General features: G+C 45.0%; 1 protein-coding gene and 2 non-coding genes across 4 annotated transcripts; 1 reads left to right on the top strand and 2 right to left on the bottom strand.

Moving 5' to 3' along the window:
- Nucleotides 1-307: 307 nt before the first annotated feature.
- MDM4 (MDM4 regulator of p53) lies at nucleotides 308-24,075 on the bottom strand. Of its 2 annotated transcripts, XM_055819587.1 has the most exons (12): nucleotides 23,903-24,075; nucleotides 19,408-19,781; nucleotides 17,370-17,476; nucleotides 14,647-14,721; nucleotides 13,090-13,223; nucleotides 12,499-12,548; nucleotides 9,552-9,613; nucleotides 8,691-8,787; nucleotides 7,143-7,303; nucleotides 6,436-6,570; nucleotides 5,641-5,721; nucleotides 308-3,905 (listed from the first exon to the last, which is right to left on the bottom strand). In XM_055819587.1, exons 3-12 carry the CDS (start codon nucleotides 17,442-17,444, stop codon nucleotides 3,351-3,353), a joined length of 1,425 nt encoding a protein of 474 aa, XP_055675562.1. In that variant the 5' UTR covers nucleotides 17,445-17,476; nucleotides 19,408-19,781; nucleotides 23,903-24,075; the 3' UTR covers nucleotides 308-3,350. The 2 variants fall into 2 exon arrangements, with proteins under 2 accessions (XP_055675562.1, XP_055675561.1); XM_055819586.1 differs by lacking the exon at nucleotides 19,408-19,781.
- A 308-nt stretch (nucleotides 24,076-24,383) lies between these two features.
- On the top strand, nucleotides 24,384-24,456 carry TRNAK-UUU (transfer RNA lysine (anticodon UUU)). Its single transcript has one exon. It is a non-coding gene; the product is annotated as a tRNA-Lys (tRNA).
- A 186-nt stretch (nucleotides 24,457-24,642) lies between these two features.
- On the bottom strand, nucleotides 24,643-24,715 carry TRNAK-UUU (transfer RNA lysine (anticodon UUU)). The gene has a single exon. It is a non-coding gene; the product is annotated as a tRNA-Lys (tRNA).
- Nucleotides 24,716-25,065: the final 350 nt, after the last annotated feature.

Genomic DNA, 25,065 nt, shown 5'->3' with positions numbered 1-25,065 from the left:
CTGGAAAGACTTTCTGGAGTAAATGCAACGCGTGTACCTCTGGCTGCCAATACGGAGAGTTCACGTGGTTTCACGCTGCAGAGCACTATAATGTGCTGAACAGCACTATACAGCTGTGAGCCCCACGGCTCCCATACTGTATTTAAATACCCACCAGACTAAGAAATCTGCTGTTTCTGGGCATAACTCCTCTGGCTGAAAAGCAGAGGGATCTAGTAAATGAAACCTGACCTATAGATACACTTGTGCCAGTAAGACTTCAGCAGGTTCCCGAGGAACAGCAACCAACGTCGTTAAAAAAATGTCATTTTAAAAAAAACAAAAGCAGTGAAACATAAACCTTTTCAGTCTGGGCATCAAGAGACACTTGCACTCAACACTTCTAACAGACATGCAGCAATGACTGCTAAAGATCACGAAGGAACTCTTCTCTCATATTGCACTTCATAGTAAAACCACTGTAAGAGAGAACTGTCGCCCACTGTCACCCACCACGACACACCAATGATGGATTCAGAGGACCCGAGTTCACACCTACGTCGGGTAAATGCTCAGCTCCTCTAAAAAAACGAGTTTCTGAACTAGGACTCCACATTAACTGCCATGTCTGTAGAAAAGGAAAGGAATACCCCTGCCTGGCCAGGATCTCATCCGCGCTGCAAAGTATCATAGCCGAGTGCTTTGAGCTAGTTCTTCAACCCATACCTCAAGTCCACTCTTCCCAAGAAGCCTCAGAAGAGCAGTTCTTGGTAAAATGCTACTTATTTAGACTTAAAGCAATAAAACATCCTTCTCCCCTTCTCCTGTACTAAAACTCCCACCCCCACCCACCCCCCTCCAAGCCCCAACCACAACCTGGGCAGTTAAAGCTGCACACAACGAGCTCGCACTGCAATAGCTTATTCTTCTATAGGAAGGAAAATCAAGTGTAACATTGTAGTATCTTACGTCCACTAACTATTTCAGTTAAAAAGAATTAAGAACTTGATAACTGCACGTTGTAAACACCGTGGTTACACTGAGCAAGAAGTCACAGATGCAAAGATCATTACACTGAAAGTTATCCTGCAGATCTGCTTTTTATCACAAACTGCTGCACTGACAACAAGTTTCATTTAGTAATGGAAGCTGCACACAGATCTCAGTAGGATTTTGGTAGGGATATTCAACCGCATTACTGCAACTTAAAACTCTCCTGACTTCTCGATTTTTCACCCCCAACACAAATTACATGCTTTTTTTTTCAGTGCGGCCAGATCTGAACAATTCAATAAAACTGCTTTTAGCAAAACATTTAATTCTTAGGAGCAATCGGGGCAAGGGGGAATTCACAGTATTCAGAAGTGCCACAAAGTGCCACAACACACCCTGCTGAGCCCAAAACCCTTAAAAGGAGAGAAACTACCTGAAAAGGGAAAAAAACGACCTGGCAGGAACTCCCCTCGACGATTCCAGGAGGTAACACCGCTGATCTTAGCATTATTAAAGTGCATCACCAGCAACTTAACAGCCCTTTAATTAAGGGAGCAGTAAGTCAGCTTTTCCATGTGGACTGATTCCCATGGACTTACAGTGCACCAAAACGCCACACGGTTACCCTCCGCTTTTTAAAACACAACTGTAAATAACAGCCAACAACAATAGTCTAAATTATAGCCAAGGTAGAAATAATCACAATACTATACAAAACGTACATTGGATCTGGCCTTTGGCGACGACAGGCAGCAATGGCATGTAACACCTACTCCGACATCTTTGCAGAGAAACAATTTTGATATCGCAGTTTGCTGGGCAGGTTCTAGCGCCTTCCACTGCATGCCTGGCCTGCTAGGGCTGGACCAGGACAAGGAGTGTGGACAAGAAGGGGACAACAGCTTAGAGAAGCACCAAGGTACGAGCACGACCTTCTCTTTTTCTGTCTTCAGGTATACTTCCTAGATTAGAGAGGGAATGGTAAGAGAGGATGACAGAACAGGGTTTATTCTACACGCTGCGCTGAATTCAAATGCCCGTAGAGCTGGTGAAGGCACTATTGCTACTCTGGCATGCTGCGGGGCTTCCACAGCCCTGGAGAACGGGAAGGCTGCGGAAGACCTGAGCACACTCTAGGATATGACCTCAGAAAAGTGTTAAGATGTTTTTAAACTATTAAGTTCCAGCTGGGTTTTAAGAGCCAGTAGAGCAGCCGTGCAGAGCTCTGAAGGACAGCATAAATGCTCCAAACAGCTCTGAAGCGTTAAAATCGCAGGGAAAGAAAATCGGTGGAGAAAATTTTTAAAAAAATCACACCAAGCACAGCCCATAGACTAACCAGCTGCAATTGGTGCTTTACAGAAACTATTTTTTTTCCCCCTCAATCCTGTCTTTAAAGCCACTTTGCACCCTAGAGTCAGCACCTTCTGTCTAGGCTGGCCTGATGAGATGAGGCAGGCAGAAGTTGAAATGGTGCTGTAAGCACAGAGCTGTGAGGATATCCCCACATATGCAGAGCCATTACGATTTAATCCAGCGGGCAGAGCAGATTCTGAGCTAACATTGGACAGGCTTCAACAAAGCTACGCAAGATGACACAGAACTGTACTTAAAATGAAAAAAAGAATCAACAGAAATTAGAAGATCCAATAACAAAACAAACTAAAACACCCTATTCCTTTGCTGTCTGATATGTGACCTGAGATAGCTACAGATGAAAAGTTTCAGAGGACTTATTTCAAGTCTGGGAACAAAAGGACCTTCACCTTGTCTAACAAACGCACATTAAACGAACAACAAAAAAAAAAAAAATCAGAAACCAAGTTATTTATTTCTCACTGCCCTCAGGAGAACTGATCCTTGGAGAAATGGCTTATCTAAATCGCAAACACCTTGGTCTACCCTTCCCCCCCACCCTCTTTCCTACCCCTAAATATATATATATGTATGTATCCCAGATGCAGACTCCCCCGCACTTTCCATCCTTAGAAGGCATTGCACAGGGTTTGACTTACAGGAGAACAACACTCCAACAGCCAAAGTTATAATCCTTTCCAAAACTTGTTTTCTTCAAGGACCAGTTGTTAGAACAGAGAATCCTAGTGACACGACTGAGCTGAAATTCAAAGATTTAGCCAATTTCAAAGCTGAGGCATTGACACCACGTCGGTCACTCCCTGCTCCCTACGGGCTTTAATTTAAACGGACATCAAAAAGTGGGTGCTGCTTCATTTAATGCAGAGGATTCCTCAGTGTTCTTGGTCAGATTTGAATCTTAATTCTCTTTGGTATTCACTGGCAGAGCTCTGACAGTAGGGTTTGTGTGAGTGCAAGAAAACCTGTGTGCTATCTTATGGTGAAGGCCTGAACTGGCACAACTACCCCATAAAGATCCTGATCACCATCTCGATCTCTTTCCCGCACACTGGGCAAGGCGATCTCTTTTTCTTCAGCATCTTTGCACACTTGAAACAGGCCACAAGGTGAGCAGTCCTTCCATGGACAATATTCCCATCTCGTGGTCTGTGATGGCATAAGAAGCAAGGATTCAGTATTTTTTTAATACTCTCTAAAGACTGTATTTCTTCCTCTTTTTTATGCTCAGTGCAGTGCAACAGAGACTCCTTGCTTTCACATTTTCGTGCCAAATCCAAAGACTCAATAGAGCTGCAGGGATCTACACGTGATTTGTTTTCTACCATGTACAAGTCTTTGGGTTGGCCAACTGGAGCAGAAATAGTCCTTCGGCAGTCCGGGACATCTATCCCTTCATCATCATTTTTGTTTTGCATAGCATCAATGTTGGACAGAGAAAGAGAGTAAGTTGGTTTGGGACAATCTGAGTACCAGTCTTTCCGTAAGGCCCAGCAGCGGTAACAGTACCGTTTGCCCGGAGAGTTAAATTTCTTGCATTTGGTGCATTGCCAGCAGTCCTGAGGAATGATCGAGGCAGACAAAAACAGCAGCAAGTTAGCGTATTCTTGCATACGGCTCATTTCCTCTACATAGGAAAAGCAGCAAAGAAGCTTCATCAAAAAAGGACATTTATTACAAAGTTTAAGCCTGCAAACGCACGATTGCTGGTTTGATTACCAGCACCACAGAAAGCCTAAAGAGAATTTGACTACCCCTGTGCATCTACAGATGCAGATCTCTTAAGCATTAAAATCTGTTCTCCCCTCTTCCCAGTCTTCAGCACTCTGGAAGAATACAACGTTCTCAAGCTGTGCAGTTTATTGCATTTTCAGTATCTCACTCTAAATTCAAGGGTAGAGCTCCTGGAATCAGTCAGGAATGTATTTCCCCCACTCGCTAATCACTTAGCATCTGTTGAATCTGCACAACTAAGAGCGGCTTACTTAATTACCCCACATAGCAAGGGCAAGAGCTGCCCAAGTTCAGAGCTATGATTCAGCTGTCCAATGCCAGGGATGTCCTAATTTGTCAAGCAAGCACAGTCTAGAAAATTATGCAAAGAGTATCACGATACACTTTTGCTGACTTACAACAAAACCTCAAAAGGCAGCCTGCAGGACTGGGAGTAAAAAACGACAGATCAAAGAACACAAATTTGATGTCCCTCAATATCCATCATGAGGGAATTCAGAAGAGGAATGAGGTAGTGGGGAGGGGCGACAACCCAGTAATTACGGATTATTCTCTTTCCACCTTGTTTTTTTCATTTAAACAGGGAAAAAAGCTGTGTTCTGTCCTTAGAAAGGCACTGCAAGGGCAAAGACATTACACCGGCAGGTATGCAGGCTCTCCTACTGACAAAAGGCCACGAAAGTATCTTAGAAAAATGGGGTGAGGCGAGAAGTGGATTCTCTTCTCATCCCAAAGACTGCCACAAAACAAGTGACAGCATCAGAACTAGCCTGGGCACCCAGGACCCAGTGGAACCCTGATCCCAACACAGAAATTTCCACTAGAAAGGGTTTTTTAGAAGTATGAATACCTCGTTTCAGTGATTACAAAGGGCCTGCTTCAGATTTCCAAACCTGTGCCAAGGACTATATCCCAGATTCCCTTTCAGAGGACAATACAGAACTGACCTTATTAAAACACCCATGGATACCGTTAATACTAACCCCATACAGCATTAGACTGACCATGCTGGAAACTGAGGGTTTAATCTTCATTCACTTCCTGGGTGTGTGAAGGGACAAGTGAAATCATGAGCAAAAAGCCAGTGGCTGCCCATGCTGACACTACATTACCCTGGCACAAAAGGGACAAACAATGTAGAAACGAGGAGCCTAATCTCTTAGGCAAAACAAAACCACCTAGCTAGACCGTGTATAAATTCTCTCACACCGCCACAAAAAGTGGCCAAATCACGTAAGTTCCAGGGTTGCTCTGTGGCTGAGAGAGACACTTGGTGGTTTTGGACTGGGTGCCAGGTCTCGTGTCCATCCAGTTTAGAATTTAACAGCGCCCTATCCAAAACAAACCAGTGCAGGTCAAGCCACTTTCTCTACGCTCCTTCACATAGGTTACAAAAAAGCTTTTCAAAGGCCTAATTTTTTGCTTCTTTTGGCCTTTGAAACCCATACAAGAATTAGCTTCTCCTACCACAACCAGTAGTAGTGGTTGGACAAGTTCTTCCAACTACATCTAGGATGAAGCACACTCCAAGCAAGGAACGCTGACCTAAAGGACGCCTACCTCAGAAGCAGCTTCTGTATCTGTGTCATCGCTTAAGCACTGAGAATCTTCCAAGTCATGCAAACATGCATCCTCAGTCACCTGGAAAGAATGGAAATGTCGTTAGAGAGGCGCAATAATCTCTGTTTACGATGTGTCTGGCATTGTACACCAAAACTAAAATGACTATATAGTCACCATGATAATTTAAGTCATTCCCATCAGTGAATGAAAAGCCACTTCATGTACTATTCTATTCCAGAATATTGATAACTGTTGCTGGGCTTGTTTACAGTTGTATTTGCCTGTGGTCAACGCATACCTCTCTCTGATCCACACAAGAATCATACAAATACAAACACATACACACCTGAGTGGTCCTACTAATTTCCATGGAAGAAATCATGAACTCAATCCCTTTAACACACATTTGATCAATTACCCGTAACCAATCTCACTGCCACCTCAGCCAGCAGACTCAGGCAAGCGTATCATGTAAACTGAGATCTTCCTCTTCAAGTCTTTTCATTTCTTAGCCTTGTAGATATTAGCTAGAAGCACAGTAAAGTTGCTGCTAGAGATTTAATTAATGTTAAATTAATTTTGTGCCTTGAAAACACACGCTTTTAAGCCAAAACCAAGCAGACCAACTACACAGGAAAGCTATCGTACAGAACAGCGACAGCCTTTCCTAAACACAGTTTAAACTCTGAATGGTTACACATCTAGCTCCTCCAAAATCAGCACAGCATCACGAGATCAATTAAGCAAGGCCAACCTGCGGGACACGTGCACTGTGGCTGTTTGAAGAGGTACCTTTTTGTCACCTTCTTTCACTTCCTCGCAGTCAACTGTTTCCACCTTGACTGCAGCACTGCTGGGCTCCGACGGGCATTCGTTGAGAAACCACAAGTCATCAGTAGTATCTGAAACAACGGCAGTGTCTATGTCCTGTTGGAAAAGAACCAGGAGAGACTACTTAGAGCTCAGGTTAGCAGCAGCAGGAGTACCAGCACCTCAGCCATCACCACAGCGAATGCCTCTCCCCTTTGCCTCACTAACAGCCTTCTCAGCCCTGGGCAGCTCCTCCAGTCACCCCTGGGAGAGAAAGGGGCAGCTGACCGCTCTCACAAAGACACCCCTTTTTCAAGCAGTGCTACGCTCACTCCCCTTGCTAGCCGGCCGTACAGCAGCTGGCTGCCACGCTACAGCCATCCACACCGCATTGCAACTTTCAACCCAGAAGAGGGGCAACTCCTGAAATACAACGAATGCTCTGGAGTGCAAAAGGACCTCCAACGGCTGAGCAGCTGAGCACAGCCTTCAGAGAGCGCCTAGTTTATTTAAGAACACGACAGGTAACCAACCACCTGATGTGAAAGGGTGGGACAGCAACACACAAGGGAGAGGCTGAAAATCCTAGAGTGGGAAGGGGAAAGAAAGAACAAGAATATTTTATTTACTTGGAACCCAAAAGAGGAGAGGAAGAGAATACAGTGCACCTATTTAAAATGTCTACACACCTGGTTAGTCTGAATATCTGTTGATCCATTACTTCTGGACTTGTAATTGCTTCTGAGGTTGCCTAAAAACCACCATGGAAGACCAGCTACATCCCATTCCTCAAACACTAGGTCCAGCTTAGGCTTCTTGCTTTTAGAGAGGTTTTCTATTAAGTCTTTGTCTGTAAGAGCCAAGTAGAATCTAAGTCATGCCACACCTATATTATTTCAGAGACTAGCAGAGAAAAAATTGGCCCCGTCCGATTTTAGAATTCTTTCTTGCTCCTTCTTACAGCCAGTTACTGCTAAGAGCTTTGGGGTTTGTATGAGTGTACTGGGACGTCAGATCCGCCGCACATCTGTACCTGTGGATCTACCCAAGTGAACCTGGCAAAACAGTCACTGCACAGCCATCACCAGAGGTCAGAGAAGCATGCCAGTGTTCCCAGCGTCCATGTAACAGTCCTGGTTCTCTTTAGCTTTACCTTACTTTTAAGACTCAATACAGAAATGCAAACACTTCTTTCAGAGCTCTAACCAAGTCAATGCAGAGCAGATTTCTTGAGTGACTTAAGATGCAGAAAGAACTGGTTTGAGTTTAGTTCAAATTTCCAGGGAAGGGAGCTCCTGAATACCCAAACCAGGCTCAAAGTAGGAAGCAGGAAGGTAAGAATCCATCCTCCATCACCCCATGCTTCAGCCTCTTTTTTAGCCCGTGCAGTTTAGTCTATGGTCCTCAACTCAGCAGTCTGAATTTGAAGATAACCTTGAATATCTCTCTCTCCAGTGCCACGAGTTTCAAAGGCACAGACAAGGACTGTTCCTACCTCTTTTTGTACATGCAGCCAGGACAACATCTACCAATCTCATTTGATCTGGAAATACCCACACTTGCAAAGGAGATTTGATTTTACAAACAGGTTCCTTGATATGAAAATAACATGAGAATAGAAAGTAGAAAAACAGGAAAATTGTTTCCGTAACATCAGAAATCCATGAGTGAACAAGCAAGAAATCCCCAGACATTAAAACAAAGGAAATGTCTAAATATGAAGGAGCTGTATTACACTTAAGCTGGATAGAAAAAAAAAATCCATTATTATTCAGTTCTCTAATTGGTTTGCAGGTAATGACTGCAGACGGCTCAGGCTGTGTTCTGTGTAATCAGAGGAGAGAGTCCCTTGGGAAGATAAATAGATACAAGTATAATTTCAGCATTTAAAATACCCTTCAGCAAGGTCTGTAAGATTTTTCATGGCATTGTTTAGTGATAGATGTGCTTTTGGGGCTTAACCTGCCATTTTATTCAAAGTGTTGGTTTATTTATGAGACCAAATATCCAAGCTAGAAAACACGTCTATCATAAAACACCTTTGGTGAACATTTGCAGGTCTCTCAATCTTTAGCATAACCTCATGATTTCTAAAGATTATATTCCACAACAGGTTTTTATTAGTCTCCCAACAACCTTCTCCAACACTTTGTTGATGCAGAGCTCAACATGTCACACTGGAGAAGGAGCAGAAGAGCTTGTACACATCGAGTTACTGCAGAAGAGCTGGCACTCACCTTCACAATTCTCACATTTTTGCTCCGAGGTAGACAAAGCAGAAGCATTGCTTTCACCCTCCATGACGCCAGTGTCAGAACCTTCTTGCCGACTAAACTGCATGAAGGAAGGAAAAAACACATGTTAGTCCACCAGAGCTTATAGGGACAAGGGGATGTAGCACTTCCATTCCGAGTCACCAGCTGCAGTACAAGACCAAGAAGTTCGGAAGAGAAATAAGTTTCTGAACAAAACCTACACGCTATTAACCCTTTCAGAAGGCTAACGCATCTGTAATCCGCACAAACAATATACTTGCCACCTAGGAAAAATCTTAAGATTGGCAAAAGTCCAAAAGTTGCCATCTTTAATGCAGTAATACTGTGAGCTTTGTGACTCTCTGGCCCCCAGTGTGAACAGACACCTCCCAGATCAGACTACCTTAACCCCAAAATACACCTGGAAACAAGTTTGAATGTGCAAAGATTTTTCCTAGGTTTCAGATTCTGCCTGAAAGCTTCTGAAAACAATCCTACTAAACACAAAACTTGTTCACATGTTTTAGAAAGCTTAATTATTTGGCAATTCCTACTCAGAGAGGGGATGGGAAAGAGGGAGGAAAGACAGGAAAGTACAGAGCACGCTGGAGGAACTGAGGACTAGAAGTGCTACACCCCAGAGAAACGCGCTCAGAGACTGGTACTCTGTTATGAAGAGAACAGAGAAGGGTCACTCTGTCCCTGCCCTGTGGACTCCAAGAACTTTTCAGGAAGGTGAGGACCTGGCAGCCAAGCAGCACAAAGTTCTGGCAGTCCACCATGCACAGGTACAGAGAAGGGGCACTCTGTACAACAAAAGAAACCACCAGGCAGTGGGTTTACCTTCAGCTGGTCTTGGCTTGGCTTATCGACGCTCTGTTCCTTTGCGAGATTCTGTGCAGCATCTAGATGGCAGGTAAAACAAAAGAAAAAACCTTCCCTGGTAATAACCATTCTCACAACACAGAGGGACTTCAGCAAGCAACCAACGAGCCAGGCTTGGCAGACCTCTAAGTAGCCCTTCAACAGAAACGGTGCCCTTTCTTCCTTCGAGAACTAGCCATTTCCTTGAGAGGCATTACTCCAGTATTCCCTAGACTTTGCTAGGTACGTATGGAGGCATGAGCCTATGGAATACAGAGTCTATGTCTCCTTGGAGATGAAGCTTGATAAAACCCCACAGCATGTAAGAACCATCTTCCTAATGCGAAAAACTATTCTTTTTTCCTACAGGCTGTCCTGCCATCGCAAGCTCTAGGTCCTTTACACAAGAGGTCTGCACGGAGACAGAAACCCAGAGCAATAGCAGAGTGTGGGGACTCTCACCTGAAGGCTGGATCAGATCCGTGCTGAAGAAGGTGAACGGAGAAGAGTAAGATTTTTATAAATACCTGTGGACACCATCCCTTTCAGCCTAGGCTGAGACAGGAAAAATGCCTTTCTTAAAGGCTGTGGGCATGAAGAACATTGACTAGACTAAAGAAGGGAAAATTCCATGCACAGCAAGCTCCTTCCTGGGTAACTGTGCAGATCCGTAACACAATTTAATCCAGACGATTACACTGGCCCCAAGAGTTAATTAAAAGGCCAACCTAAATAGCAAGAACAATCATATTAACAGATATCTTTCTACATAATAGGGGAGCTGCACTTAGGAAGTCTACCCTTCAAACAGAATTACTTGCTAGAGAAAAAAAGATGCAAGGATGGCTCCTGCTTGCTCCCCTTTCAATTTAGCAGAGAAATTCCCTGCTTGGTGCCAGGCAGACACGAACAGTCTGATTCACACCATGAATCATGGATGAAGACGCTGAAAACTGCTGCTATAGGCAGAAAGGTGGACCACAAAGTGGTCCATAAAATGGACCAAAACAAGGGACCACAAAATAACATGGCTCTGTCCCGTATTCTTTGCCCTCCATGCATTATTTCAGCTTTCCTTTCTTCCCCTTCCATCACCCTACAGCTTCTGCAGTCACTGGTTATCTCATACCTGAAGGAAAACAAAGTCAATTGGCTCATCCCTAATTGCTTTGGCTGTGCAGCCACATTAGAAAAAGTGAAGCCTTACGCTTCTAACACTTTATAAATAATGCAAACTAGCCTTAAACACTGTGTCAAAAGACACTCCACTTCTTGGAAGGCTTCCTTTTTTGAAGCCAACATATAATATACAAAATGCCCTTAAAGTCAGGTATTCCTAAATGCACCTCATTTGAGTCGCACTTAAGAGCGAAAGCTAGCCAAGGACACCACCTCACGAAGAGCATTATGTACGAGCTTAACCTTTATTATCAACATGCACTGCAGCCACCTTTCCACAAGTGTACTTAAAAGAAGTGGCCGAGACAATCTGCAAAAAGATGTGTTGATAAGCACTGATTTGGCTAACGAATACAAGCAGCTATTACAAAACTCGAAACATGAAGACCTCTCTAAGCCCTGCGGCACTTCCAGTTATTCCTACGTTGCCATGAAGGAAAAACAATACCTCGAGTCACCCTTCCTGTGCATTTGTCAAAGGTCTGGTCTGCCAAGCTTGTTTCGTTTTAGTCACACACATACACAAGCAGGCACGGTGGTATAACTCAGTGATCATCTCCCTAAAGGAACAGTATTTCCTTTGGCAGGTTTAAAAATAGTTACACCATGACTGGACCGTACACGCACACCCAGCCACGCGCACACACCAAGCAGAAAGGGGACAGGGCAGCAGAGGAGAGAGCTGTTTCACTGGGATCCTTTGCTCTCCACATACATCGCCTACAGGGAAGAGGCCAGGGCATCACCAGCGAGGGGAACGGCACTCACACAGTTATTCTGTAGGTAACGTGTTTAGACGAGAGTCCACTTAGGAAGATTCTTCTATACCAATAGAGAAAGGAGGGGGACCTCAGAGGCACCAATACACGGCTCAAAGCAGAGGACTAAGCAGTTTAGGGCCACGTTTTCTCAGTTTCTATATTTGCACAGGCTTTTACGTACCTGTGCAAAAATAGACTAAGCCCTTACGAAGAACAAAGTCTATATTCTCTGCTTAGAGACCCCAAGAAGTACGGCACAAGACTCCAAAACTCTCCCGGTGCAGCTCCCTCATGATTTGTATACTTGTAGTTTCATTAAAAGCTTTTCTTCATATTAAGATTACCAGCCGTACAATGGGAACTGGCTGCAAGGAAGCCATCATCTGAGATTAATTTAGAGAATAAATTTTAATTTATGACTGAAGGACTTTTGATGTAGCTAAGATCTGATTTCCCTTATAAGCCAGGAAAGCAACAGTGACCTTTAAAGGTTCAAGCGTTCAATTAAAGTCCAGACCTCTTTGGTTTGCAGAACTAGGCTGGGCTCCCCCAGCACCCTTACACTCAGTCTCAAGATTATGAAAGTATAAAACAAGGTGAGAGCCAGAAGTCGCAGCATGCTATGAAACTGAGAAAAGACCGAGACACCAATAATGACTTGGATGGGACACTTCAGCCATGTTCAGTTGTACATCCACAGTATTTAGCTCTGTCATCGTGCTTCCAGAGAGAGTGTGCCTGCTGCTCCAAGGTTTGGCCACTGGTTAGAGGCAGCCACGTTACTCAAACAGCTAACTGATTTCATACCACAGCTACTGATGGTGGACACACAGAAAAGACACATACTCAAAGAGATTGTCTAGTCAAAGCCTTCATTAGCAGTTTGTTCCAGCTTCAGAAACATTCCTCTTTTCCGAATATCATTACTTACCCAAGTTACATCAACACTATATTCAATATACTTGCCCATACTGTGACAAACCTACCTGTCATTGCAGCAGAAGTCAGGTTCCGTTTCAACATGTCATAGACTGGGCTGTGGGAAAGAAAATGATAGTTGAGTCACCCTCACAAAGCCAAGCCGCATTGCCTTTTATAAACCAGGGACAGAAATTCTGTTTTATTATCCAGAAAGACACTGGAAACTGCAGAGAGGTTTTTTTGCCACTCCTAAATGCTTGCTACAGAGAAGTCTAGGTTAAAACTTTACTGAAGGATGTAGATTTTCACTTAGGTGTGAGACCAAGGGCCTGTGAAGATGCAGAAATGAAATGGGGAAAAGATGTCACCTCAAGCAGCTCACTGCCTGCCAGCACTAGCACTCCGCCTAGTTTGTTAGCGATTGTTCGCTCCGATTTTTGTGGGGTGGCTATGTTTTATTTAACCATTCAGAACTGGCTCTTCAGAACAAAGGAGCTCAACTTAAACTTGTTGAACACATTACCAATAAGCCACTGAGCCACTTGGTTGGTATTCATGGAGGTTTACGTGACAGTGACTAGACACAGTGACACCAAGAGCTGCCTGTCCTGGCAACCCCTACAATACAACGTACGTTAAAGGTGAATTTTTCATACCTTGGATCTTTTACAGAGAAGCTCTCCAGTCCCAGCAGTTCTCCCAGCTGATCTCCTCCACAATAGACCATGTGTTGCTGTCTTTTGTCGTAGAGCTGCCTCACCATTATATACTGTCCTAGGTAATGCATAACCTGCAGATACATAACATACCATCAGCCAGTTATGCAGGCAAAACCAAACCACCAAAGACTTTGGAAATTTAGTTTATGATACTTGCCTCCTGCTACTCTTTACAGCGTGAGTCAAATCTATTTTTTTACTTTTTTTTTTTTTTTTTCAACATAAAAACCCTGCTTTTTTATGCACATCTGCTATTTTTTGGTGTCTCCCAACCAAGTGAGAGCTGTGCTTTACCGTATTGCTGTAAGGTTTGGAAGTATTAATCCCAGACAAGGAAAATCGAGTCGAAGATGGACAAATAGCAGTCCCTCTGCTACCACACGTTAATATGAAACGTGACATGGGTGATAACACTTTCACGTGGGCAGTGTTGCTCAGCGAGAGGAGGAGATGGGAGACTGGCAGCTGTTCAACTCAGGTTAAAGAAGAGAAGGAAATGGCTTTGGCTAAAGGATGACCACGTTTACAGTGCTGTCCCTCGGGACACAGACTGCAAGATGCAATGGCAACTGCATTACTATCACAAAGGATGGAGAGGAAACATCTTTTGAGAGCTAGGGAACACTGCCAGCTCCAGTGAGGAATCCAGAACACAAGGGGAGAAAGCAAAGCACATTAAGCACAATACAGGCAGGTCCCAACCCCCATTACCCACTAAAGTGACCCTCCTGAATGACAAGAGTCACCAAAAAGTTGCCAACAGTACTCTGTTCTCTGCAGAAAAAACTGACTTAACTGAGTTAAAATGTTAATCTATACATGTAACCTGCATTTAATACTCAGCTCTCCCCATTTAAACCATTCAATTTGTTTTTTGCAAAAATTTTTAGAAGCTAAATAAGTTATTTAAATGCATAAGTGTTTAAAATAAGTCACGGGGCTCTGCAGGAATATTTGACACGTTCATAATGAAAAACCACTGCATTTAATTCTTTGCAGACAGGACACTCTTGTAAATCACAGTGTCATTTTTTTAATCTCGTACACATATTGCATTTTAATCTTAAAATAAATGAATTCACAGGGTCTCTTAGGTTTAGCTGACAAGCCATTTCAAAGAAAAGTTAAATGAAAAATACCAACTGGAATCCAATTTTTAAGGCTTTCAGGCACTGAGCAGAGAGCAAGACAATTGAACAGAATCTCCTACACTCTCTCAGGAACGTGGCTATCCTGTCTCTCCTTTCTCTTACGGAGGCTTCTGATTTTCCAGGATAAATAATATTCTTTAAAATTTCACGCTCCTATTCCATTTCCTCCGGGGGCTCTCAAAACCAGTTACGATCGATCAAATCACAATAGCCCTATGGATCAGGTATCCTTATTTTGCAGGCAGGGCTTAAAAGTATGGAAAAATTAATAGCCAGTCCCGTCCCTTCCCCACAAAGAGCCATCAGGACAGGCACGGTTTCGGTGCCTAGGAGCTGAGCCCACCTCCTTCAATGTGAAGGTTTCACCTTGGGCGCCTGCAGCCTGCAGAATCTTCAGAAGTGGCAGTTTGGGTCGCACCTAAAATACAAAGCACAGAGTTTGTCTGAACGACACGAAGCAGTGCCCTGCTGAGAGAAAGCCGGTCACCCTGGCACGTGAGCCTGCATATCACAGAGAGCAAACCCAAGTTGCCCAAGTCAACCTGTGTATAAGACTCACACGCCAAGCAGAGAGCTGACAACCATGGGATGAGTTGGAGGTAGTGGGGAAACACTGCTGGCCTCAGGCTAACCTGCTGAAGGCTGGTATTCTTTTTTTACAAGTAATCTGCCTGGACAAATGCTTAAAAAGAAGTTAGAAGGACTGAAAATCAGCACAATCATTCTGACTCAAGCGCAAGACAAAAAAAGCCGAGGAATTTGGGCAGCCAGCTCTAAAGACTTTAATCACTTACACTGTCCCATTAACTTTGATGTCATTCACCCTGTGAGGGAAGACTGGAAACTCAGACCCTCGGTATGGAGCCCTAGGCAGTGACTAACCAAATGTACTGAGTCACATCTTCAGCAGCGATGATGGTGCATTCAGACTGCCCCTCCAAAAGCAGCATGCCAGAACGTTCTTAATTAGCACACTGGATAAATCCAGTCTGCTCTGTACAGACCTAAGTATTTATTAGGATCCATGAACAGGCACGTAATAATAAGACTGTATTAAACACAAGGTGTGGTTAATTGACACCAAGGATCAGAACCTGTGTTTTCTGTGGATCTCAGTCATCAACCAAATATTTAGTATACAAAATATAAAGTACCCTGGGAACAATGCAACTACTCCACACCACCTTTAGGTTTCACCCACACACCCAAGCAGCTTTGAGTAGCAGGACAGATAACGCTACATAAAACAGCAGCGAGCTTTAAATAGCTACTTCCCCCCTACGTTACTATTTCATCTATTCCACAAGAATTTTAACAATTCCTAGGAGAGTGCCACCACATGTCTGAAAGCCCTCTCTGTTCTCTGAATGCTACAGTTGTGTACAATATTGCACACGAAGCATGCTTCCCACACTGAATCTCTCCCTCTGTCCTCCTTGTCTATCAGATGCTAATACAGCAACTTCCATCTGTCACAGGACAGAAAGTCCAGCCCTCAGCACACCAAGTTCATTGCTGTTTCCTCTACACTTTAACAAGGCTTATCCTCTCGAGGCATGTAACTCCTGCTAGCTAGTAAAGCCCTTCACAATGTTAGGTGGACTCACCTCTGTCTCACACTCACCCCTCCTTTCTGCCTATACAAATGCAACTGCAATCCCTGCTTCCCTTCCCACGGTGCAGAGCCTGCTTGCAGCCCTGCAACATCTCCTCAAGAGACAGCCCGAGCTGCAGCACCATTTTCCTGCCCAAAGTAAGGACAGCAGATTTTGGTTGCTTACCATGAATGCAATTCGTCACTCAGCTATCAGGCACTATCTTGGCAAGGTATTTGTTCTGCTGTTTTCTAAAATTGTAAAAAATTTGTCTCCTCTGTGAATGTGTCTGGTCTGCCTATTTTCTCATTATTGTTTCTTAAATGCATTTCCAAGCTCAAACAGAACAGCTTGTGTCCAGCCCCAAGTCTCTTTCTCAAGAACATCTTTTTCACTAAGAAAAGCTCAGCACAACTCAAATAAGTGCTTGTATCAGCACATGATTTTTAGTAAGATGAAACTATGTGTTTGCATTCATTCATTTCTCTAATGACCACTCTCAAATGGCTTTTGAAGTAACAACTTATACATCTCTTTCTGATTAAAGAAGAAACCTAGTTAGCTTGATCATTTTCAAATGGGCCCTTAGCTACTACAGTGCAGCCAAAATGGAAGTGTTTATTCCACACTGCCTAGGACACTGAGTGTTGACAATCAATATTTTGCTACTAATATCAGAGCCTATTTACTTTTTTTTTCATGCCAAGTGAATTGAATAAATAAGCACATACATCAATTCTGCACAGGACTTGGCTACATTTCAAAGCTTCTAATTTAAGCCTCGAATGGGAGGCGCTCTCAACTTCCCATCAGCTTATTTCCACTCCTGCCACATCCTCTCATATTGTGGAGATGTTTTTTACAATGAATTGGCTCTGAAAGGTTGGATGCCTGTCTTGGAGAAGCTTTTCTGATTTTTATACTGTATTTCTACTGCTGTTGTTTGCAAATTTCTCTCTCTGGCTGTCAACATGGTACCGAGCCATATTCAAACACACACATGTTGGCCTTGGCTTGCAGCTACAACTACCTTTTTTTCCAGGGATGCTCCAGGAATAGTCGATAACGGATGTACTGCATGTTACCTAAGCCGACTCCACAAAAAGGCATAGGGATGAATTACTGACTCAACCAAGTTCAGCATACAGGGTTACAAAGCTCCAAGACACAGAGTCCAGCACTAGGAGGAATGTTGTATGTGGAATACTTCAAGTACAGGCCCAGCACAAAAATATGCATTATACAGTTACTTGCATGGCCAGTTTTAACTGCTTTTCCCCCTCCTCCCCCTTTAAAGTGTTCATAAATCATTGATCTAATAATGAAAGCTAACATAACTCTGGGATAAAAGCCCTACTCCATTAGCCTAAACTCTTCTTACTTAAATGTACTTGGAGAGCTTTGATTTGATGCAAGAAATCACTGCTTTAGTGAGAAGAAAGCAGTGAAGATAAGCAGGAGAGGTAATTACCTGGTTAACTTGTCCAAGTGTGATTCTGCAGGCATTCTCAGCTGCTGGATGCTGGGGAGAGCTTGAAGATGTCATTGTGGCAGTGATTAGCTGTTTATAGCACAAACCTATAAATGAAAAGGTTCATGTACCAGTTAAGCTGAGAAACCTGGTCTTTAACCACTTTCACTTCTTAGAAGTCTCAGGAAATCGGGGTTTAAAATTAGCCCTGCATGCCTATTTTAAATGACTGCTGTATCACGCTGATGTTACTGTGCTCCTCACCTGCTCTGCCTAAACTGATCTGCTGTCCTACCCAAGCTGCACCCAGCTGCCTGACAAACAGCCACTTGAGACCAACTGGGACAGATCTGCTGTGGCACCGAAGGATGCTTTGACTCTGCCAGTCTCTCGGAGTGGTACAGCATGGTGAGGAACTTGGGGACCTGCCAGCTCAAGGGAACTGCCAGTCTCCATCAGGTCACTGGCAAACTCTTAACAGGGTGAAATCCTCGAGTCAGAGCTGGGGAAATAGAAGCTGAGTCACAATCAACCACAATGGAAATCTACACAAGGCAGCAACCTCCCCCTGACTGCCCAAAAAGAGTAGCTGGCGCTGATGGCAACGATTAACACGTTCCCCACCTGCTTTTTCCAAGAGCTGAAAACCTGCTAAAGCTGCTGCAGCCTTCATCCCAAATACCTAGATGCAGGCTATAAATTAAATTTTAACAGCATTACTGGGCTAGCAGGTGAATCGATCCTTCCTGGAAAAGAACAAAAGGGGAAGTCCTGCAGCTATTTGAATTTGTTGAGAACTATCAGTTTCAGTATCTACCCAAAGAGGACAGCTTCATATGCAAAACAATCTGTAATGACTCATGTTCACAGCACAACCCAGTTTAATCTACCTCACAGAACAGGTTTGAAAACTTCTTTATATTTAAAGAGAAAGGATGGTGTAAATTAATGAGCCACGGGGGTGCGGGGGGTGGGTGGGAAATAAAGTAACTTTAACCTGCTGGAGAAACTTAAAGGTTTGATCACACAGCACTAAAGATCAGAAAAAATGTTATCTGTAAAACTGTTTTGTGTCCCTGGACCTAGTTACAATAAAATCTCCATCTCAACGTGAATCTGGCTGCACTTCTGCAGGCAATACCTAGACAATCCCTGCAACTGCAATTTTTGGAAAACTTAATGCTAGAGCATGAGATGACCTAAAAATACTGGCTCTTGAATTTGCCTACTTAGATGCAACTCTGGGTAAAGTTTTAACTGTGTGGAATCTGGAAGAAGCATCAACTTTTAATCTATGCAGTAGTTTAATTTAAACTTGAAAAATGTGAAGCTAAAAAACTTTAAAGCAGTATCTAAATGGCCTTTCACAGAATTTTCCAGATTCAGTAACTGAATTTGTTATTACTACAGCAGTTATAAAGAATGCAAAACAGTATGATTAGCTACATTAAAAAGCAAACACTACCAAAATAACCAGCCTTATGCCTGAGGAATGTAACCAAACATTTTAGACGTAGACAAAACAGGTTGAACATCTATTTTAGCACACAGTGCAGAAACCTCAGTAAAGACAAAAATCTGAGCTTTAGCACCAATTCAAGTTGCTGACCACAACCCCTACCCCTCCCCTGCCCCATCTATTAAAATGACTTATAATGGCTTATAACTTAAAAAGACTTATAACGAGTTAGAGAGTTCTGATACTTCAGAGAAATGTAATACTCTAAGAACAAAGGCACTACCAGGAATAAAATCATTCTGAAAGATCAAACATATCTCACTATTTAGGAAAGCTTGATATATCAAATGTTCAAGTTTGGTAAAAAACATTGATAGTGACCAGACCTAGGTACTAACTGAAATAAATTGGTATTTGAAGCTATTTAGGAAGCTAGAACCATGTCCGTGTTATCAGTCTCTTAAATTTTAACTAAGGTTTCTACTTGAAAATGCCAAGCACGTTGCAGCACACACTGCCCACAGGACCCTTCACGCTTTACAAGCTAAGCTGTACTTTGTACTAGCTGCAGAAACTTACCAGCCTTGAACTTCTCTGCTATCAGGAGTATCACTAGGATGGGCCTCCGTTTCCCAGGCAGTCCCTTTGCTCCTGCCAAGAGCCTGCGGGTCCCCGTGCAGGAGAGCAACTCCAGCGGCCCCGGAGGGTGCTCAGCAATGCCTCCCCAGCAGCTCTGCCGTGCCTGGCTGGGCTCCCAGTCCTGCGGGTGCTCTGGGCTCTGAGTCGCTCTTTCAAAAACCGCTCCTGCCTCCAGCTCATTTAGTCAGGAGAGGGAGTCACTAAATACATCAGCTTCTGATAAGAGCTTGAGTCGGTGTGAAAAACGGCCAAAATGGGAGAAAACAGTGGATTTCCTCCCCGCCCTGAATTCCTGGAAAGGCACTCTGCTACGCCTGGGTTAGGAGAGTCAACACTAGAGATCACTTTAGCTATTTCAATACTTGTTTTATTAGAGAAAGGTGAGCAAGTCAGTGCTTTGCCTCCAGTCTTTACTGATAAATTGTATTTTTAGTAAGTCTGACCATTAGTAATACTAACTTTAATTAGAAATGAATCTTGGAATTACTGAATGCTATCTTCCCAAGCATGCAAGCTCCAAAACATGATACCTGCAAGATTTATGGAGGCTGCCACCAGTCACTGTCCTGCCAAGACAGAAAATCTCACTTGTGTTACCACCCTCCGTACACAGGCTGGCCAGAAACACAAACGGTGGAAATTCCTAGAGAACTGTGAAGCTTCTTGCTCAGCGAGCCCTGTTTAACTTCCCCCTGCAACTCTTTTAATTTCCCCACCTACTTTATGCCAAATATTTTTTATGCCAAATATTTTACCTCACAACCCTTAAAGCGTCTAAACCAACTTGCAGCCAGCTGAGCAAAAAGCACCAGTGAACGTACCCTGTTCCCCCTATAGCTCTGGAGCAATGCATATAAGCAAATGCCACCGGACCAGAGTAATGATGCAGAGGAAACCATGAATCACAAAGGAGTCACGAACCAACCATTTTTTCCACTTGAACACTTTATATGGTCATGCACACTACAGGAACAAGCTGTCTGCCTGTTCTGTGAGTAAAAGTTCCTCCTCTGAAGAAATCAAAACCCCACTAGACCACAGCTTTTGATGCCTGCAGAAGGAAAGGCTTGAGACAAGATCTTACCAGGCCCAGAAGAGTGCAAGCACAGGGTACACGGACTCTTCTTGACAGCACTGTCTGAAAAGTGGAGGCTGAATTTCTAATTCAAGTTCAGGTTTTGTTTTAAAGTCTCCTTCTTTTAAGGAAAGAACACAATTTCTAACTTCCGTGCAAAGTAAAAACACAGCAGGGAGTACGGACTAGACATTACTATTCGGTGGATCTGCAGGCTCTAATGGCTCGCTTCAACAGCGGGTTAAGTTCTGACATTTAAGTCTTGTCTTCAGTTACTATTATTCTTTCTCATGCTTTCAAATAAAGCAAAATTTCTACTGAAAGCGAAGTTGCAGTCTCACGTATGGTATCACGTAGACAGCAGCCCTGGCGGGGAGGATTTAAACAAGCACTAATCTCACAATTGAGTCAGAGCTAATCAGGTTTGCCCCCATCAGTGTGACAAGTCTTTCTGCCCACCAATCTCACCATGCTTGTGACAGACCCACCACTACTCCTCCCTGTAAACCACACCTTACTAAGCCCTTAGCTCCTCCTGTGCCATCTTTCTCTGGGCCACGCATTTCAGCCGATCACATCCCTCTGTTGCCAACAAGTTTGTACGCGTCCTTTGAGAGCTGCACAATGCCAGCCAAGGCAACATCAAAGCTGCCCTTTCACTGCCACCTTGTCACCATTTTTACTCCATGAGACCTTGTAAATCTTGGCTGGTTACTTAGGGGCTTCCAGCCGGGAAGTGGCAGCAGGAGAGAAAACTGAGCTGTGAATTACATGATTTAACAGATTTCACACTTTATAGACTGCTTGACTTCCATTTTTGTTGTTCTGTGCTCAGTTAAGTGCTCTAATATGTTGCTTTGACATCGAGTTGGCATTCCATCAGGAAAAATATCCTCTGCTAGGAAGAGTACCCAGTGAAAAAGCCCAATTTCACTACAGAAAAGTCCTTTAATGCATTACTTATGGCAACAAAAGCCAGGGCTACTATTTTTAATATTTAGCTGAAGAGCTCCTCTCAGGCAACTGCTCTTGAGTAAAATCCAAATCTTCTAACACACAAAAAAAAAAACATTCTGAGCTTCACCTGAGTTTTGCTGTTGACATGATGCATCTGCCACAAATTGTGTGTTGCTTCCCAAAGGTCAGCCAACAACACGCCAAAATTAGCCAACCTGTGATAAACATTAGCAGTTAACAAATACAAATGTTATGCAACACTTTATTATTATGTTTAGTAGGAGGAAAAAAACAAACCTGATCTTTTCAATTAAAAAAGGCAGGCTGGCAAATTGCTCCGCAAATCTCCCTAAATCAGCTGCTGTTGACAGTTATTTGTTGCTGGTAATGTCTGGAACAGGACAGCACTTCCACGCCACCACGCACACCCTTGTCTCCATTTACCTCTATTTTAACAGATGAAATTGGGCTTTTACTGGGGTCACTCTTCCCCATAGCAGATAACTTCCTTAAGGGAATGTCAAATCAATGTAACTATTTTAATGCATTCAACCATGCAGCAAGAAGTAGTTAGGTCAGGAAAACAAGCTTCTTTACCAGGCAAGAGCTATGTAATACCCTGAAGTGACTGTGCTGACTGTTCCTCTCGCAGGAACATCTTTCTCTTCAGTGTTGAGCCAAGCTCTTTAGAACTCATGAGTCAAACTGAAGCTACTAATCACCTATTTTCTGCAGCAGTGAAAAACAACAAAAGCCCTTATTTCAATCACATCTTCAGCAGGACTGGCTGCATGATGTTGCACTTACGAGCCTGGGTATTGCTGAACATCTAGGTGCTTTTGCTCTACTCCTAAGAAAGTTGCTAAATACACAACCATTCACTCAAACATCACATTACACGTTTGCCGCCGTCAAGCCCACAGCACACTTCTGAAGAAGCAGGCACTTGGGATATGAATTTTAACCCTTTTTGATCAGCAGGTTTCCCGTGTCACCTCCTAGCAATAGATGCAATGCAGGGCGGTGCCTGGCACCTGACCTACCTGGCAGAAAGAGTCGACACTGCCCTGCTTGGAGCAGCGCCAGCTACACTGGCAACACAATAACTTGGAGCTGCTGGAGAGCCTTAAATGAACAGATACCAGAGCAGAAACAAGCCCAAGTTCTTCTAACAGTACTGCATTCACATTTCAGTGGTCCTTTCAGTCTCACTTGTTATTATCTTCTCCACGAGTTTGTAGTTTTCCCCTACTGAACACTGCTTCTGTGAAATCTAAATCTTAGATAGCTGCATATTTATTTCAGCTCTTTTTAACCCAGTCAGCAACACAGCCCCAAATCCTGCACTAGCGCAGACAGGATGTGTCAGAACCAATCAGCCTAGAAAGCAGGGATTACCTTTTTAAAGTCCATCTGTTTAATAACCGTGAAACGTTACACATCTTATCTTTTGAGTTATTCCTCCCTCCCTGAAAAAACTTCCTTGTTGTTAACCAGGCGCTCAGCAGAGCTACTTCCAACCACTGAACTGCACAGCCTGTGGCAGCATTTAAGGTTAAAATCAAGGTGTGAAAGATGACACATGGTGACAAAGAGTCCCACTTCTCCGCTGCAGTCAGGTCATACCACACTTCCCTGAACCTTGTACTCTAAATGCTGCCAAAGTTATCAATGCTGCAGATAACCATTCGGTGTGGAAAAGAGCAGAAAGCAAAAAGCACGCTCTGGAAAAGATGCAATAATGCAGAAACACTTGTTGCATCTCCTTTTATTACTGGAACAGATGGTATAAGCATCGGCTAACTGGAAAGCATAAGCTGTCAAACAACAGTAAGATGTCCTTAAAAGCGTCCAGCAGGAAATATAATTAGAATAATACTTAAAAAAGGTGGGAAGCGTGGCTTTGAATGGCAGTAGCACCACTCTCAGAGTGGAACTTCACGAAGACAGGGCCCTTGCAGTGCTTCCAGCACAGCTACGCGAACACGGCACTGCTCTGGTCACCGGGATGATGCTACTGCAACACGGATTTCTTCCAACGGGAAGGTCTGGATCTTGGGCTTGACACTTTTTTGTTTTGTTTTTCTCATGAAAGTGATTTTCAACCAGAAATGATTTCAAGCGCAGCACCTGCTCGCCCGGTGCAAACGCCCAGGCCCGGCGGCGCCAGACGCCAGGTGCGAAGCTCCCGCTCCCCCAGGCCCTCCCCGCCGGGCCCAGCCGCGGGGGGAGCCGCTTTCTGCCGCCCTCCAACCGCCCCCCGACCCCCTTGGATTGGCCCCCGCGCCTGGCTCTTGGCTCCCCGGCCGCCTGCAGCCCGGCCCGGCCCCGCCGCCCTCCCCCGGGCCTGCTCGGCACCGGGGCGCTGCGCCCCCGAGCCCCGGCCTCGCGCGGCGGGCTCACCCTATCGCTGCTCCATGGGCCCCAGGCCGCCCCGGGGTCGGGGTCGGGGGGGTGGGGGGACGGGACCCCTACGCCCCCCGAGGGCTCCTCTCCACCATCTTAGCGGGGCTCCGGGCCGCCACTTCCCCTCGCAGGCAACATGGCTGCGCGGCCGTTTCCGCGGGGCGCCCGGCCCGGCGGGGCCGCGCCATAGAGCGCCCCGGAAGCTGCCCCTAGAGAGGACCCTAGGAGCCCCGCGCGGCAGCGCGCCCGCCCCCCGCGGTGGAGGACCCAGCTGTAGGACGGAGCACGTGTGCCCCCGGCCCGGTGCGACCGCACACACGCACACCCGGCCCGGTGCAACCCCCCCCGGCCCGGTGGGCACACACGTCCCCCGGCCCGGTGCGCGCACACACACACACACCGGCCCGGCGCAAGGCCCCCCACCCCTCCGCCATGCACCCGTACGGTGATAGTGGCGGCCGGGAACACTGCAGGCAGAGCCCGGATAGCTCAGTCGGTAGAGCATCAGACTTTTAATCTGAGGGTCCAGGGTTCAAGTCCCTGTTCGGGCGTTGACGTTTTGAGGGTTTTTTCCGGCCTGTTAGGCTATCTTTTTCCCCCTTAAAAGCCTTTTACACCCGCAGCAGGAGCGGATTTTCCTGCCGCGGAGGCCCGGCTGGTCTCCCGGGGTGACGCTGACAGAAAAATAAAAAATATATCCGCAACCGAGCATTGGAATGAAAAAAAGAAAGAGCGTTCGCCCGAACAGGGACTTGAACCCTGGACCCTCAGATTAAAAGTCTGATGCTCTACCGACTGAGCTATCCGGGCTCTGCCACCCTGTTCTGCTCTGCCTGAAGATCACGCTGCAGCTGCCTGCCCCCCTGCTCCTCACTGTAGCCCATGGCCCCACGGACACGTGCCGCAGACACGGCCCAGCTCAGGGTGCAGCTGCACCAGCGCAGGATGATCCGGCACCTGAATCTTGCCACAGGTGCAGCGCAGGCTGTGGGGCAGAGGGGGGTCCCCACCGCACGCCCGGGGGTCCACCACCTCTCCCCCCCCACAGCAAAGCGGGATGCAGCTGGGAGGGCAGCGCTGGAGAAACCTGGGGGGGGGGGCGGTTCAAAGGGGGTTAGGGAAAGCGCAAAGAGGATGGGGTGTTACCCGTCCCAAGACAT

Source organism: Falco peregrinus, chromosome 16 (assembly GCF_023634155.1).
Source record: "Falco peregrinus isolate bFalPer1 chromosome 16, bFalPer1.pri, whole genome shotgun sequence".
NCBI lineage: Eukaryota > Metazoa > Chordata > Aves > Falconiformes > Falconidae > Falco > Falco peregrinus.
This window is presented reverse-complemented; position numbering and strand designations above follow the sequence as displayed.